At 36.0% G+C, this 18907-nt stretch overlaps 1 protein-coding gene across 2 annotated transcripts in view; it reads right to left on the bottom strand.

Annotated features, from left to right (window-relative positions):
• Window positions 1–18907, bottom strand: part of RABGAP1L (RAB GTPase activating protein 1 like) — an 808684-nt gene that overhangs the window by 536154 nt on the left and 253623 nt on the right. For both annotated transcript variants that reach the window (XM_058310154.1, XM_071207578.1), the window contains exons 13-14: window positions 15154–15247; window positions 631–781 (exon numbers count right to left, since the gene is read on the bottom strand). In XM_058310154.1, the coding sequence (XP_058166137.1) occupies window positions 631–781; window positions 15154–15247 (245 nt within the window). The remainder of the gene's footprint in view (window positions 1–630; window positions 782–15153; window positions 15248–18907) is intronic.

Here is an 18907-nt window from a genome sequence, read left to right as displayed (position 1 = left end):
ACATTTTTATTTAAAATAACTGTTTCGTGTAAACTAACATGTTAGGAGGTAAGACCATACTTAGAGAAGACTCCAGGATCTATATCAAGATTTACCTTTATTCATGCTCTAAAACCAGCTTTTTAAGATATAAGCAAAAGAATTTACATTGGAACTAGGTGCCTAATAGAATAAGAGTCTGGGAAACAATCCAAATCATTTAAATGTAAGATTACATTAAGCAAAGAAGGTCTTTCAGTTTAATTTAAAGCTAGTTTCATTTAAAAATGATATAGAATAATTTTACAAATATTACTATATATAAATATCATAAAATTAAAAAATTAAAGATTAGAAAGCATTGAAATATAAATACAATCCAGTTTGGTAAATATTTTATTATAAAATCAATTGAATGGAAAAATGAAAGCCAACTGATAAAATACTCAAAGACAAGTGCAGTGCATTATTTATCACTTCCAACAAATGTTCAGAATAAAAGGTAAAACAATTCATCGCATACCAATATATTTAAAACCAATATATTTGAACTTTAAAGAAGTTCAAAGCATTGAGGACATACAGGAGCTTTGTAAACAGGACTTATTTAATAGGCTATCCCATGAAAATAATAGGAAAAGAGATTCGTACCTTTGTGATGAGAATTCGGTATCTATCCAACATCGCCTGGTTGTCATGGCAGCCTGCTAATAACTGCCATACCTCTGCCCTCAATGCTTCAGGGATGCCACTCTTTACCAGAGTGGATAGCCCTTTCGGCCGTGCACCAAGGTTATTATGCCTGAGAAAACAAGAAAATAAACCACTCACCAATCCCTTCACCACTCTTAAACCACTGTTGCTATGGAAAGTATATTTATAAGGTTCTATAAAAATGTAAGCCTGAGTTAAGAGGAAAAATGGTGGAGGCCATGAAATAGTAACATAAGAAAAGTGATCTCTTTGACTTTTCTCTCATGATCCCATCTTCTTCCATATGAGTGAGTCATGTTATCCCACCTTAACAAAAGTTTTTCTTCCTTTCATTTGCTTTCTTCAATCATCCTATAAACTTATCCATAATAATGAATATGCTAATTGTATATTTCCAGGCAGCATTTCAAGGTATTTGAAAGGAACCAACCATCTGAATCCACTGAGATAAATGTTTAGCAGATCAACTCATGTTGTATGACAGGCCAGGAGAGTGGAAGAAAGGGTTGCTGAAAATAGATCATAAAATATACCACACCTTTACTATAAACCTCCCTGAGGTCAATTTCATATGGCTGCCATATCCTGACCCAGGGTACCACAGAAAGCCGTATTTCTGGATGACCTAGCTTGGGATTCTTTGTTTCAGCATAAACTCAAGCATCAAGGGTCTTGCTGATAAAAATGATCTAAAAAACGTTTTCTAGTAAGAAGAGCTCAAAATCACTTGTACTGCTGGATTTGTCTCCCAAATTTATTATAAATATAAGTACTCTATAAAGGAAAGTCCTAGACCTTTTTCCTACAATCACCAGAATTTATACAACCCCATCTTGCTAGATAAGCAACATACACTTATCAGCCTTACTCATTCCCAAGGGTATTTAGAATTGGAACTAAGGCAAACATCACTGGTCCTAAGGTAAATGATCACAGAGTAAATATGCTATTATGATAACTTCCCATCCAACCAAGAAATTGATTTACAGATCCCAGTCTTCTGAATATGAATTTCATTCCTTCATCTTTTCACCAAAGCCGGTTACCTTGGACCTAGAAATATGTTCCATGCCATTTTGCTCAGATTTTATCTCGACTTGAACTTGCTGCTCAATTTCAATCTCTAAGATGACACTGGGACAACCATCTGCACTCCAGATTCTGGTTTGAACTAAGCTCTGGTTTCAAGTTTTAAGCCTTAAAAGTCATGAAATCCCTATGTACCTTTACTAAAATCAGCCTCCATCTACTTCTTTAGAGTACCACTCTCCCACTGACAGTCCAGACTCCAGTTTTGGTATACCCTTCTAAAAATATGCCCCATGCTTTCTCCAAAGGGTCATAAACTAACTATCTTGGAACAACAGTAATAATTTCCATAACTCAAACAAATTCAAGCAAACTCATCCCACTAACTTTTTAAAAGAATCATCAGACTTATACCCATTCCGCTTTCTTTCAGTCTCCTCTGGATAAATGGTTATAGTGCTGGATTGATAATCAAGCTTATAGTACTGATGCGCTTAAAGCGAAACAAAATAAAGAGAGGCAGAACTTATATGATCAAAAATGACTACTACATTATTAGAGAACTTAGCTATTCTGCTGAGAAAAAGATTTTTTAAAAACACCTAAGATTGTGTCTTAAATATATACACAAACATATTTTTTTCACAATGAAGGTGATTTATTGGTATATAATAGTTTGGCTTACCTTTCTTAGAATCCAAAGCTTTTGTTTAAGGAAGAAGCTGACAAAATGAAGTACAAAAGTCTTCAATAATTGTTGAAAAGAATATATATTTAAGGAAAAGATTATTATTCTCTCCAAGGTACAGAATGTGCATAAGTTTATTTGACAAGACGTTACAAAGTCTCTAACAAATGCTATGTCTAAAATGTAAGGATACATAGTTGATTTATTAGAAAAAGGTAAACAGTTATTTTGTTTGGGTTTATTTCCAACATGGACTCAGAGCTATTTTTTAACTTTTATTTTGAAATAATCTCAAATTTATAGTATAGTTGCAAAAATCATACAAACCCCATACAGAGAATTCAAACGTAACCCCACCCTGCCCCCAGATGAGGCAATTTTAACATTTTTCCACCTTTGCCATACCATTCTACCTATCACCTAAATACCATCTCTCTATCTCAAACTATATTCTGAACATTTGAGAGCAGGATAGACACATTACTTGAACACAAAATATTTCATGTACACTTCTTATAAACAAGGATATTACTTATGGTTTTAATTTGCCACAGGCTGCCAATCCAAAATACCAAAAATGGGTTGGCTTTTACAACAGAGGTTTATTAGGTTAAAAATTTACAGATCCGAGGTTGTGAAAATGTCCAAATCAAGGCATCATCAGAGATGCTGTCTCACTAAAGGTCAGCTCCTGGTGACCCTGGACTCCTGACATGAGGCAAAGCAAGATGGGACCCAGTCTCTGCCTTCTCCTCCAGGTTCATGCTCTCCCCTAAGCTCAGCTTCAGGCACTCAGGCATATAGTTCTCTCCTCTTTCCCATGGGTATGCTTTGAGCTGTTCCACAGGCGTAGCCTTTTGGGGCCTGTTTCCCTTCCAGAAGCCTTTTTGTTCTGCTGATTACAACTGACTGCCTCTCTCAGCTTCTCAGAATTTCTCTGTGTCTGCATCTGCAGATAAGCTTGTAGTCCTTCCCACACAGCAGAGTAAAATGTCAGCTCTCTTTCTCTTCTCCTCCATTTATACAGAACTCCAGTGAAAGGATTAAGACCACCCTGCGTCCTATGATCAAATCAAAGGCCTTTAACGGCAGCAATCTAATCAAAATAATCTAATAAAAAGGTCTAACCAAAGTTCCACATATTAACAGGTTTACATGCACAGGAAAGGGTTATCTTAAGAATATTATTTTCTGTGGTCCACAAAAGAATCAAACCAGCATACTTATTTATCATCTTAAAAGGAGTTCTCAATTTCAATAAATTTAACATTCATAAAAAGCTTACATTCTATATTCCAATGTTTCCTGACATCCCAGTAATGTTCTACCGAGGAGTCTTTTCTCCTCCATTCTCAGATCCCATCTAGTATTATGTATTATGAATTGACTTAGTTGTTATTATCACTTTAGTTTTTCTTTATTTTGAAATTGCGGAAACATTGATTTAGTGCCCTGGGCTGCTCAAAGCAGATACCATGAAATGGCTGACTTTAAACAATGGGAATTTATTAGCTTACAGTTTGAGACTGTGAGACTATCAAATCAAGGCATCCTCAAGGCAATGCTTTCTTCTTAAAGACTGGCTGCCAGTAATCCTTTGGCCCTCTGTCTCATGGCAAAGCATATGGCAGTTTGTGTTAGTCTCTCTTCCTTCTCTTTGTTGCTTTCAGCTTCTTGTTTCCATGACATGCTCTCTCTCCCTTTCCACTCCCCCCCCCAACCCCCAATCTATCTCTTTCTCTCTCTGTATTCATCCCATTTACAAAAGATTCCAAAATGAGGAGTAAGACCCATGTCAAATGAGGTGGGTCATACCTTAACTGAAGTAGCCTCATCAAAAGATCCTACTTACAGTGGGTCCACACCCACATGAATGGATTAATTTTAAGAACATGCTCTTCTGGAGTACATACAGTTTCAGACCCCTATACTCCACCCTCTGGACCCCCAAAAGACTTGTTCTTTCTCTATGCAAAATACTTTCATTCTATCTCAATATTCTAAAAGCCTCAAGTCATTTCAGTAACAATACTAAATACAAAGTCTCATCAAAATCAGTTATAGGTAGTCAAAGGATTTCATCAAGAAGGTGAAAAGGTAGCCCAGTCGATGGGATAAAATATTTGAAAACGACTTATCTGATAAGGGTTTGATTTCCATTCTATATAAAGAGATCAAACAACTCAACAATAAAAGAGCAAGCAATCCAATTAAAAAATGGGCAAAAGATTTAAATAGACATTTCTCCAAAGAGGAAATACAAATGGCCAAAAAGGACATGAAAAAATGTTCCATTTCACTAACTATTAGGGAAATGCAAATTAAAACAACAATGTGATATCATCTAACACCACATAGAATGGCAATTACTAAAAAAAAACAGACAACAATAACTGCTGGAGAGAATGTGGAGAAATAGGAACACTCCTTCACTGTTGGTGGGAGTTTAAAATTTAGCTTCTTCAGGAAGCTAAATATAGAACTGCCATATGATCCAGCAATTCCTCTACTAGGAATATATCCAGAAGAACTAAAAACTATGACACGAACAGACATCTGCACGCCAATGTTCATAGTGGCATTGTTCATAATTGCCAAAAGATGGAAACAACCCAAGTGTCCAACCATCAATGAACAGATAAACAAAATGTGGTATATACACACAATGGAATACTATGCTGCAATAAGAAGAAATGAAATTGGGACATATGTGATAACATGGATGAGTCTTGAAGACATTATACTAAGCGAAGTAAGCCAGACACAAAAGGACAAATATTGCAAGGTCTCATTAATATGAACTAAATACAAATAATAAACACATGAATTAAAACCTAGAGTATAGGTTATAAGGAGATAAGAGGAGGGTTGAGAAGAACTATGGGTGCTTAATGTACGTAGAAGTTTTAATTAACTTGACTGTAAAAGTGTGGAGATGGATAGAGTTAACACATTATAGTAACACATTATAGTGAGTAACAACTGGTTTATAAATGGGATTGTGACTGAAAAAGGTAGTCTGGGGAAGTAAATGTCAATAGAAAGAAAGCAAAATAATAATCTAGGGACTGAATAACACAGTGAACCCAGAGGCAGTTGAGAATTGTGGTTAAGGGTACAAACGCAAGAGAGTCCTTCTGTTAGCTAGAGCAGATGTACATCACTATTGCAAGGTGATGGGAATATGGAGAAACATGGGAAAACTACAATTGGTGTGACCTATAGACAGTGGTTAACAGCAATACAATAATATTCTTGCATTAATGCCAAGCTATACTATGCTGATAATAGAGGCATATGGAAAAAGTGTGTCAAATGTATGCTATGGAACATGACTGGTGGTAATAGTCTGATGATATTATTTTATAATCTGTAACAAATGTTCTACCACGATGTGGAGTTGTATGGGAAATCTACACATCTGTATGATTGTTTTGCAAGTTCACAATATCTGTAACAAAAATACATTAAAAAAAATAGTACGGGTTGGGGGGGAAATACACCAAACGTAAGATAAGGAATGTAGTTGGTAGTAATATTTTGACAATGCTCTTGCATAGTTTGTAATAACAAATGTTTCACACCAATGCAAGGAGTTGGTGGAGGAGTGATGTATGAGACCCTCTGTGATGTTACGTATGTTTATTTTGTAAGTTTGCAATCTTTACTATACACTTATTGCTTATGTGTTTTCATGCATGAATGATACACTTCAATAAAAATTTTAAAAAATAGGTTATAGGTGTGATCTGTCCTGGGGCACAACTCCCCTCAGTTTGTGGACCTGTGAAACCTAGAAACAAATAATCTGGCACAAATAATCTTCCTCCAATATACAAGGTAGGGACGGGCACAGGATAAACATTCCCATTCCTATAGGGAGAAACTAAAAGGAAGTCAGGGGTCACAGGTCCCAAACAATTCCAAAAACCTGCAAAGCATACTCCATTAGTTTTCAAGGTCTGAGGGTCATCTCCAGAGTGATGTTTTGTCCTACAGGTCTTATAGAGTGGCAGCCCCACCCTTTCCAAGTGCTTGCTGCAGTGGCCATGCCCTCCATGATCCCTGGGGCACAGGATCAGCCCTGTGAGAACACTGGGTGATAGCCAGAGTCTCAGCAATCCCCAGGAAATAATATCCACCCTCTCTGAAGACTGTTCCTGAACAGTGGGGCAGAAGGCCTGCCCCTCCAAGTGCTGGGGCATACTCACCCTTTCCACATATACAGGTGGGTCTGCTCTCTTGGCCCGAGAAGATGTCTTGGTTCCAGACCACAGTTTCCATGGTCTGCCCTCAAAGTGATTTTTTCCTTCCATCTGATCCTTTTCTGGCCCTTTTAGACCAGTGGTTCGTTTACACGGACCTCACAAAAAAATCTGTCAGTTTTGCATGTAGTACACAGGGGTCCAGACAGTCAGGCCAAAGAACTTTCCACAAATGCTTTCTGGATAACTGCATTTCAATCCTGTCTTGCACTGAAGTGGTTGGTTGGTTCCATGTTCAGTTAAACCCTCTCATGGAGCACTATTCCCTGGGGACTTGCTTTCTGGAAGCTCAGAATTTTCCAAACCATCAATTTCTGGTTTCTCTGTGCCCAGGAGTTCAGTTTCAGCTTATCCCTTTTCTCTCGCATTTTACTGTAAGCTATAAGGAGAAACCAGGCTGCACATGCACATCTAGCTTCAAGATTGCCTCAGCTCAATATCCAACTTCATCACTCTCAAATTCTGCCTTCCATCTAAATCAGAACTCAATTTTTCAAGTTCTCTGCCACTTTAAAAGAAGTTTGTGGGAAGCAGATGTGGCTCAACTGATAGAGCATCTGCCTATCATATGGAGGGCCCAGGGTTCGATCCCCAGGGCCTCCTGACCTGTGTGGTGAGCTGGCCCACACACAGTGCCCCGTGCACAAGGAGTGCCATGCCACACAAGGGGAGTGCGCCCCACATGGAGAGCTGCCCCACGTGAAAAAAGCGCAGCCCGCCTAGGAATGGCACCGCATACACAGAGAGCTGACGCACCAAGATGACACAACAAAAAAGAGACACAGTTTCCCAATGCCGTCGAATAATGCAAGTACATGCAGAAGAACACACAGGGAATGAACACAAAGATCAGACAATGGGGGGAAGGGGAGAGAAATAAATAAATCTTTAAAAATAAATACATTAATTAAATAAAATAAAAGAAGTTCATCATTCTAAGGCTTCACATAAGTACCTTTAGCATCCAATTTCTACCTGCTGTCTCTTTAAAGCTATCTAAAGCTTTTTGTATCAGCTCACAACTCTTCCAGCCTCTACCCTTTAACCAGTTCCAAAGCTGTTTCCACATTTTTGGTAATTGCTTTATCAGCTCCCCACTCTTCTAGTATTTAATCTGTTTTAGTTTCTCAGGGTGCTCAAAGCAGACATCATGAAATGGGTTGGCTTTAAACAGTACAAATTTATTAGCTTACAATTGGAGGCCATGAGAATGTCCAAATCAAGGCATCATCAACGGGATATTTTTTTCTTGAAGACAGGCTACTGGTGATCCTTGATTCCTCTGCCTCATTGCAAAGCAAATGGTGGCGTCTGTTGGTCTCTCCTTTCTCTTCCAGGTTTTGCTGCTTCCAGCATCTTGCTTCTGTGCCTTTTCTCTTTCTCTCTTCTGTATTCATCCCATTTATAAAGAACTCCAGTAAAAGGATTAAGACCCATCCTGAATGAGGTGGATCACACTTTAACTGAAGCAGGCTCATGAAAAGATCTGACATACACTGGGTCCACACCCATAGCAACATGATTTTCTGGGGTGCATACAGTTCCAAACCATCACACATGTATATGACATAAATTTTCCCAACTCAACCCTTCCCAAGTATATCATTCAGTGATGTTAATCACATTCACCATCACATTTACAATGTTGCTGTGCCCTCACCACGATCCATTACTAGAATTTTCCCTGCATCCCAAACAAATCCTACTCTCATTTTACAATAACCTCTCATTGTTCCTTCTTGCATCCCTGGGACCTGTATTCTGTGTTTGTAGATTCTCTGAAATTTTCTTTGTGGCTACAATGGGGCTTATGTTTAATATCCTAAATCTGTAACAGTCTCATTTGCTTTGATACTATCTTACCTTCAATAGCATACATAAACTGTTACTCTACCTTTCCAACCCCTCCCAATCTTTATGTCTTTTGTAGTTCTTGTCACTAATTACATATTAATATATTATGGGTTCAAACCACTGATTTATCATTACATTTTATACATTTACATTTTAGATCCTGTAGGAAATGAAAACTGGAGTTATAAATAAATAATATAATAATACTGGTATTAAATTTACCCAGGTATTAACTTTACCAGATATTTCTATTTCTTCCTGTTTCTTAGTCAATTGTCTAATTTCTTTTCCTTTCAACCAGCAGAACCCAATTGCCTAGTGTCCTTTCCTTTTAAATCTTTAGCATTTCTTGTAGCGCTAGCCTGGTAGTGACAAATTCCCTCAGCTTTCATTTATCTGGGAATGTCTTAATACCTCCCTCATTTTCCAAAGACAATTTTCTGGATATGGATTCCTATTTGGCAATGTTTTGCTTCCAGCCCTTGAAATTTGCCTTCCCACTGTCATCTTGCCTCCATGGTTTCCAAGATATGGCACTTAATCTTATTGATGTTCCCTTGTACGTGGCACATTGATTGTCTCTTGAGCTTTCAGAATTCTCTCTTTGTCTCTGGTTAGATGATTTGATTATAACATAACACAGTATGGTCTCTCTGAGTTTTTCCTTTTGGAGATTGTTCAGCATATTGAATATGTATTTCAAATCTTTTATTAAATCAAACCTGGAAAGTTGTTTATTAAATTTGGGAAGTTTTCAGTCATTGTGCCTGAATATTCCCACTGCCCTTTTCTCTTTTTCTTCTCCTTCTAGGACTCCCACAATGCCCATATTGGTATGCTTGATGGTATCCCACAGGTTATTCAGGCTCTGTTCACTCTTCTTCATTCTTTCCTCTTTCTGCTCCTCAGATTAGATGATTGCAACTGTCTTATCTTTAAGTTCATTGATTCTTTCTTCTGTCTGTTCCTCTCTGCTACTGAACCCCTCAAGGGAATTTTTAATTTCTGTCACTATGCTCTTCAGCTCTGTTTGATTCCTTTTCACAATGTTCATCTATTGTTTTTCTCATTTCTTTTAGTTCTTTGTCCATATTTTCTTTTAGTTCTTTAAGCATACACGGGATCATTTTTTTAAATGTCTTTGTCTAGAACATCCCATGTCTGATTCTCCTCATTAATAATTTCTAATGCTTTAATCTTCCCTTTTGTCAGGGCCACTTCTTCCTATTGGCTTGTATATTTTATAATCTTTTTATTGATTACTGCTAAAATTTAGACACAGGCATCTGTTTCTTAAGCTTGTATCCAGCTAACATTGTGACAGAGCTTTTCTTGAATCAGGAGCTAACAAAAATAAGAAATAAAGAAAGAAAGAAAACATCTTTCTCAGTCTTTGCAGGATGACTTGTGTGAGTACCACCTTTAGAGCGTATCCATAAAATCAGTTTAGAGAATAGCTCCAGGCCAAAGAGTAAAGGTCTCCCTAGTCCTTTCTGTGCATGCCTTATCTAGGGAAAGCATGTCTGGAGTCTCTCAGGCCACGACTACATAGAACAAGCCAGACAGACATACATGCTTCCAGTGCACATGGATACTCTGTTCTATACAGAACCTGGATGAGGAATTCACACTGGGAGCGCAGGTTGGCTATGAGCCAGTGAGAGGTATGGGATGGACCAGCAAGGGTGTCATGAGAGTCTATAGCTTTTATATACCCTTTTTCTTGATTCAGTGCTCACTGTTTTACTGCAGTTCTTTAACTGTTGTGCTTTTTGTTTTTGTTTTGGAGCTCTTTGAGAAAGACATTTCTGCCAGTTCTTCCTGATTGTTCAAAGTTTCTGTGTAAGGACAGAACCCTCAAGTAGAATCAAAGCTATTTTGAACCTAAAATTACATTCACTATTTTGAAATCTGGTTTTGAACATGCCTAGGAAAATGATATATAAAAATATGCCCCTAAATATTTGTGTAACTGAATTAAGAGGAACATACTTTACTTTTTCTATGCTGTTTGAAATATTTACAATGACCTTAAATTCTTTTGTAATCATAGAACACTCACAAAAAAAGTCGGTTTGATTCTTTAAAACATTTTAAGGATTTAAATAAATATAATTTTAGTTAATTTAGAAAAAACCTTAGCTAAATATCCTCCAGAAAATATTTCAAGTAAAGGGATATTATTCATTATCCTTGAGAAGGATTATACTGAGTAAAATATTTAATCACTGGAACTTCCTCCCAGATGTTTTTCTGTTATCCAATGAATTCGAGATTAGCAAAGAATATTATGTCAGGACAGTCAAGGTCATCATGAAAGGATCTTTTTCATAATTTAGTGTTTGGCTCTCAATAGGAAAATATATATGCCTTGATAGTGTGTATCAGCTTCAGGGCTCTGTCCCCACACAGAAGCTTGGCAAGATGGCAGGTCTGCTGGTCTCTCGCTATTTTCTCGTACAATTCAGCTGTGAGTGATAAGGCCACCTGACCCTGGGTCTCTTCTCCTTGGGGACTTCTCTGTCCATCTGTATCTGGAGTCCTCTCTCGCATGGCAGGGTCAAAATGGCTCCATTTCTCTGTGTCTCTTCTTCTCTGAGTGTTATCAGAATATATCTGATCCAGCAAGAGGGTGGACCTAAACTGGGTCACACCTCACTGATGTAGCCCAAGCAAAAGCAGTAAAGCAATCTAATCAAGCAATTAATCAAAGGCCCCTTAACTGAATTTAATGCAATCAAAGAGCCTCACACCCACAGGAATGAATTAGTTCTGGGATTCACAAATTTCAAACTGTCACAGTGATCTATATTATCTATAAGGCTATCTCCTTACTTTAAAACAAAACAAAACAAACTTCCCCAAAGCACACAACATAGGGCTTTATATGACAGATGCTTTGCCTAATTAAATTTTAAAAATCTTCATTTAAGTACTAGATATTATTCCTGAGACACATTGGAAGTTTCTAATTCTAAAGAAGACTAATGTTTCAAAAAGAAATTCCAAGAGAGCAAATGAAAACTTTTGCCAATCCTTATATAACAGAATATAACAAAATTCTCTAAATTAGGCAAATTTTACACTTTTCATATGAATAGTGATGACACAATTGCAATAATGAGCTATATATAAAATAAAAAGTTAATTATAAAATACCCAGCAAGTGTTCCAAAAGTCTAAACATCAGTTTCAGATTTTTAAAATAGTTTCCTCACATTCTTTTAATGAATTTCTGGAAGTCCATTACCAAAAATACTGTAATTTAGAAAGGTTATCCTTTATTTTTGAAAGACTATATTTAATTACAGGTAAAAAATCCTATCAATTCTACTTCAGATATCTTTCTCCATTTGAAGCCTCCTCTCCAGACCTAAGGTCAATGAATTGGGGAAAGACCTAAATTCATGATACTACCACCTAAGTAGTTTCTCTATTAGTCTATTTCTAATCCACTGTTACTTTTCTAAAAAATAAAAAGTATCAATAGCAATCTCAGCTTACAAATATTTGGGGAGGCTTGTCCGTAAGTTGATAATTATTGATGCTGGATGGTGATGGAAACATACATTTATGGTATTATTTTTCTACTTTTGGGTACATATGAACATCTCCACTGGGTCTGATTGGAACATTTCCATTGGGGCTTTTATTCATTATATCACAACTATCTGTTTAAATGTCTGTATGACTCCATAAAATAGTAAACTCCTTTACTAATCTTTAAATCAGCAGTGTCTAGTACAGTTCCTAAGAGAGAGTAGATGCTAGAAACAGTAAGTTAAACCAATCAAGTGACATCATTTTATGGAAAAATATATATATTAAAAAATGGCCAAGGAATTTGAAACAAACTGTTCCGGTTATTTTACTAAAATGGTCTGTCAAAGTCTGCATCCTCACTCTTTTCTGAACTGTAAAGCAGGAACTATGTCATCTTCACATATGTATCTCCTAGAGCCTAAGAGGAAGCTTAATAAATGTATGCTGAAACAAATTATAAACCTTGCATTCTATAAGATCTCTATTTGATTATTTTAATCAACAAAGTATTTTGATTTCCTCTTCTCCATACTGCCATTCTCATGATTTTTTCTTTAAACTAATTAGAAGCTCAAGGAAATAATTTTCTCTGGTCTATTTCCTCTCTTACCAGAACTTCTACATGTTCCTATAAAAACTAACCAGAAACCTACCTATGTTTATAGAAAAGGCAGCCTGCCCACTTGGTTAAAAATATAGGCTGTGCAGCAAAACCACCTAGATTCAAATCCTGGCTCATTTAGTAGCTGTATAATTACGGATGAGTTACTTATTGGCTGTGGGACCAAAATTTGCCATTATTTGTTGTATATTTTTATGCTATTATGTAACATAGTTTTTGCTTAGTTTCCTTGTCTCCAAAAAGAGGCTAGTAATATTACTTACTTCAGAGGTTGTTGTGAAAATTAAATTAACTACGACATGTAGTGTAATTTGATTTATATGTTAGCCTTTACTTTTGTAGCTATGTCCTACCTTTCCTCTAGTTGAACTGTCTGTTCTCCTAAGTACAACCCCTCCACTAGTCAATAAATCTCTTCTTGCCAATTCATGAACTTCCCTTGCATCTGTGTCCTCTTTCTTAGACATTATCAATTTTTCTCTCTCTACTGGATAATTTCCAACAACATACAAACATGCTATGCTACCCATCTTAATTTTTTTTAAAACTCTCAACCCATATCCACCTCTTAATACATTCAAATTTTCAGTAACCATTAAAACAAAACTACTCTTAAGAGTTATCTATACCTGCTGATTCCCCTTCCTCTTAGACTCAGTCCAACTAGGCTTCCATTTCTACCTCCCCACTGAAACTGTTCTTATAGGGTCACCAATGACCTCCAAATTGCTAAATTCAATTCTTAGGCTTCATGTGATTTCACCTACTATCAGAAGCATTTCACACAGCAGTTGATCCCTCTTTCTTCTTGACAGACTTAGTACATTTGATTTCTACCTAACTGGTTGTGCTTCCTTGGAATCCTTTCTAGGATGCCTCTCAACCCCAAAAAACTGGAGTGTTACAAGGCTCAGCCCCAGGATGACTTTTCTGTCTATATTCACTCCCTATGTTATCTCACCCATCTAACAGCTTTAAAAACCATCTATATACTGATGGCTCCCAAATTCATATTTCCACCACGACCTTTCTCTTGAAAACTCAATCTTCTATGTAACTGATTAATGTACACATTTACTTAGTTGTCTAACAGGCATCTCAATCTATCCACATGCTTGATTTTATCTTCCAAACCTGTTCCTCCTTCCCTGTACTTTCACATTTGAGTATTGGACAAGTTTTCTAGTTTTCCAAGTCAAAAAATTTGGTATTACTGTTTAGTTACTTCTTTTTGTCAGACCACACAGGAAATATCAGCAAGTACTGTTAGTTCTCATTTCTAACTTTATCCAGAATGTGATCACATGTCACCTCTTGCTACCAGAATGGTATAAGACACCATCATTTCTCCCCTGGATTCTTTGCAATACCCTTCTAACTGTGCTACCTGCTTGCATCTTTGTTATTCTATAATATATTTTTCACTTAGCAGCCAGAATGATGCTTTCAAAATTTTTAAGTCAGAACAACTTACCATGACATGACATGACATGATCAAAACACAAAGAGGTCAAGTAATTTGTGCAAGGTTCAAGATGGAGCCAGATATAAGATAAATGAATTTACCTAAAATCTAACAAGAATATAACAAACACTTTGGTTAGAATCTGATAAACTTTGTCTCCAGATTTTGGGACAAAGTCATGAACAATCTAACCCTTCAAACTGTAAATATAATATATTCCTCCAATATTAACTCAGGAGTTTTAGAGAGTGCATAGGAGACTATCACAAGGAATATCTATTTGTCTCAAGGAAATCGGAGAAATTTTCATTGTTTCTTTCTTCTACTTTACTATATAAAATGTGTGAAATTCTGCCCAGACTTGTCCGTATAATCAGATACATATTTAAAATAATAAATCATGTTTTATACATACATATATACGTGTGTGTGTGTGTGTGGCAGTGTTTTTTAGTTGGCAGGATTTTAAAATTTCCCCAACATAGCACAGTCATGATTACCATCCTTAAAAGCTTATTTGTAATGAATATAAATAGCATACCTTTTTCATGATTTCAAATAAAATACTCCAAAATGTAAAGCAATAGTTTTAGTCATAAAGTATAAGAGAGGAAGAGTTACAATTTACAGTCAGTAGTGAAACGACTTATTCTAAGCTCTAACAGGTCCCTGTAAGTGGTAACAGAGTTGGTAGAAAAAGGAAATGTAATCCTTTAACAAAAAATATCATAAAATTGATTGCTCTGAAAAACTGTGATGTTTGAGCAGAATGACAAGGCAAATATACCTTCAAAAAGCAAGTTAAATAAGATTATATGGGTGAAAACCTAGCCAAACATAGAGAATCTATGAATTACATTTTAATTAAGTTTCAAAGATTAAAGTATCAATATCAAGATTAAGATGTATAAAACCATATAGATTTTAAATAATCTAACATATTAACATGAACTCTATAAAAATAAAATTTTTAATAAGAAAAATAAATTTTTACCATCTTCCTAGCAATTCTCCCCAAGAATACAGGATCTTCTCAGGACAATCCTTAGATACATCCCCTGTTCCACTTGAGAGTTCATTATCACTCTCTGGAGAAGAAACACACACACAAACAAATAAACAAAGCAAACAGAAACAAGAAACATGACTGTGTATAATGAAACAATCAAGTACTACTTCATTTTATTATTAGATCCATAGCAAAAATATTATGACAGTAAAAACGTCATTAGTGTAATTTATCTTTAGTGCCTAAATAACTATTTTCAAAACATGAACTTTTTATGAAAATTCTCATTCATAGTTTACATGGTATGGAACTGAAAATACATAGAACTAGGCAGCTTTATCTGAAGAGAGTAAAATTTAAGTTAAGAGTAATACAATTAGAAATTCATTTATGATAATGTTCTACTTACCAGATTAATACTCACCTATTTATATTTTATTAGTGAGTCTAAGAAACACTAAAATTTCAAACATATATATCAATCTATAATGCTGACACCTATGTATTATGATACATACATATATACAAGAACAGCCAGAAATTTTTTTTTTCCTCTAGAAGACTTCCAGTGTCTTTTTTTTTTTTTTAATTTATTTTTTATTCTCTTTTTTTCTTCTAAGATACACAGGTCACACAAAATGCCACATTAAAAAATATAAGAGGTTCCCACATACCCCACTGCCCAACACCCCCCACTCCCTCCACGTTAACAACCCCTCTCATTAGAGTGGCACATTCATTGCATTTGAGGACTATACCCTAGAATACTGCTACAGCGCATGAACCACATTCTATATTGTAGTTCACACTCTCCCCCAGTCAACCCAGTGTGTTATGGCAGGACACACAACATCTTGCATCTGTCCTTGAAATATCATTCAAGACAACTCCAAGTCCCGAAAATGCCTCATATCATACTTCTTCCCTCTCCCTGCCCTCAGGAACTCCCACGGCCACTGTCTCATACATATAACCACAGTTAGAAATCTAATTTTTTTAAAAAGTTTTTAAAGATATATACACAAATGCAAGATACTTTTGACTAAAGGAAAGATAAAACCACTTGGCCTTTTTGTCAGAATGAATAAAACAGACTGAGGTACAGTTTACAATAAGTGGGGAAACTAGTTATATGTTAAGCACCATAGTCCTTATTAAGTAGTAACAGAATTGGTAGAGAGAGGAAATGTACTGGACATGACTTATCTAAATTATAACAAGGCCTCTGACACAGCACTACATAAGGCCAGAGAAGTATTGTCTGAACAATGAAAGAAACTAGATAAAAATCTGGTACTAAGTACCAAGGTTTATCATGCTGTTAGAGATAGAAAGGATTTGAATTAGGCAAATCCCACAGGGAACTGTGTTAAGAACAGTATTATTTAGCATATTACAAAAATCCAATCATTCAAATATGAAATAATTTATATCTGGAGATCTATACCCCACCAAAAAGTATCAATGTGACATTTGAGTTTATTTGGCCAGGTTAAAGATTTGGTCAAATGCATATGAGAAGATTTGATCAGATATAGGAAATAATACCAAAGTATGTACATACTTTGTGTACATATGTGTGTGTATACATACTTTGTATGTATACATACATACTTTGTATGTACGTACAACACACACACTCTTTGACATTTTTAAAACAATATGTGATAAACAAAATTATGAGGGAAATTTTATCAAAAAGTGAATAGTATTCTGGAAATTGGGATGAAGGTAAAGAGGGAGACATTAGTATCACTGCTCTGGAAACACCTCACGTAAACAATTCTATGACATTTGTAACAAGTTCATCATGAATATAAAAGAAAAGATTTAAAACAAAGCAAGGAGACTTCCAGGAAGATGGCAACAGAGTAGATAGGTAGAGCTTAACTAGCACAAAAAAACAATGGAGGAAGGGCAAAAAGCCGTCCAAGGGAGCTGCTCTGGAGAATGCAGACCAGGAGAGTGCTATGCATCCTCTAGAATAGTGAGGGGAAAAGAGAAAAAAAAGCTGAAAAGAAAACCATGAGTTACTAACCCCTGTGACTGGGAACAATACCCATCCCCCATCCTTAAGGTTAACAGCCTAGATAAAATGCATGGCTCACTGAAGCCTACTAAAAGGGGAACACACACATCTTCCTCCTTGAGAAGAGGGAGGTGCGATAGAGGGTGGGGAGTGTTTTTTCTTCAGTGTGCCTGCTTTGAATCTCAGCTCTGGCCAGACTAGAATCCCGGCAAGTGAAGGTTGAAAGAAGCACCTTGTGGAAAGATTCACCAATGAGTGCCATACTGCTGACCAGCCAGGAAACTGCAAGGGGAAAAAAAAACACTTTTAGGAGTCTCTTGTCCCAGCCCCTTGGAGCAGAGCTGTGCGTCATTAGTGAGTACCTGGCCCTATTTTGATAACTTAAGCTGGGCAATTTTAAAGACTTAGAATAAGTTAAAAAATCAAGGAAGAGCCATGAAATAAAATCACTAGGCAAGAGAGAGAGTAGATGCCTAGACATCAGCAAAAAATTATAAGCTTTACTAGGAAACAGGAAGGATGGCCCAGATGAAAGAATCAAAAAATCCATGAGAGACACAGGCTTTAAGACAACTAATCAATGATAATCACACAAATCTCCTAAATCAATTCAAGGAGTTGAAGGAAAATATGACTGAAGAGATAAAGGATATTAAGACACTGACTGAACATAAAGAACAATTTGAAAGCCTGTAAATAAAAGTAAGAGAGCTTACGGGAATGAAAGACATAATGGATGAGATTAAAAATACATTAGCTATAGACTTGCCACGTGACCCTGCAATACCACTACAGGGTATATACCCAGAAGAACTGAGAGCAGTGACACAGACATCTGCAATTGATTTTCATAGCAGCATTATTCACAACTGCCAAAAGATGGAAACAACCCAGGTGTCCATCAACTGATGAATGGATAAACAAACGGTGGTATATTCACACAATGGAATATTATGCAGCTGTAAGAAGAAATGAAGTCATAAAACATTTAACAATATGGATGTACCTGAAGGACATTATATTTAGCGAAGCAAGGCAAACACAAAAGGACAAATACTGTATGACTGTGTTACTATGAACCAAATATACTGTGTAACACATTTTATGGTTCAAAAAAATGTATATGTATCCAGTACCTTTGAGAAATGTATGTTTTATTCAACACGTTTTTTTAAATTTTTTATTATTGTTCATATTTTCAATTATTAAATGCACAAAGTTTAAAAAACACATTAGAATAAGATATGGATTATAGTTAGTAGTAAGACTTTGATGATATTTTCTCATAATCTGTAACAAGTGTTTCACAATAATGCAAGGTGTTGGTGATGGGGGTGATACACGGGACCCTATGATATATTGCATGTTTGTTTTGTAAGTTCACAACTTTTATCATACACTTAATGTTTATGTTATATTCATGTACGAATGATATATTTCAATAACTTTTTTAATATTAGAGGCACATAATAGCAAATTTGAATTGATAGAAGATAGAATTAGTGACTTGAAGAACTGAGCATCTGAATCTGAAAAGACAGGAAACAGAAAGAGAAAAGAATGGGGAAAAATGGACCAGATGTCAGGGAATTAAATGACAGTGTGATATGCACAAACATGCACATTATCGGCATCCCAAAGAAGAAGAGAACGGGAAAAAGTGAAAGAAAGAATATTTCTATCACATACTTTCCAACCCTTATGAAAAAC

This window comes from Dasypus novemcinctus, chromosome 13 (assembly GCF_030445035.2).
Source record: "Dasypus novemcinctus isolate mDasNov1 chromosome 13, mDasNov1.1.hap2, whole genome shotgun sequence".
Lineage (NCBI taxonomy): Eukaryota > Metazoa > Chordata > Mammalia > Cingulata > Dasypodidae > Dasypus > Dasypus novemcinctus.
Note: the sequence above shows the minus strand (reverse complement) of the source record. Positions and strands in the feature narration are given on the sequence as shown.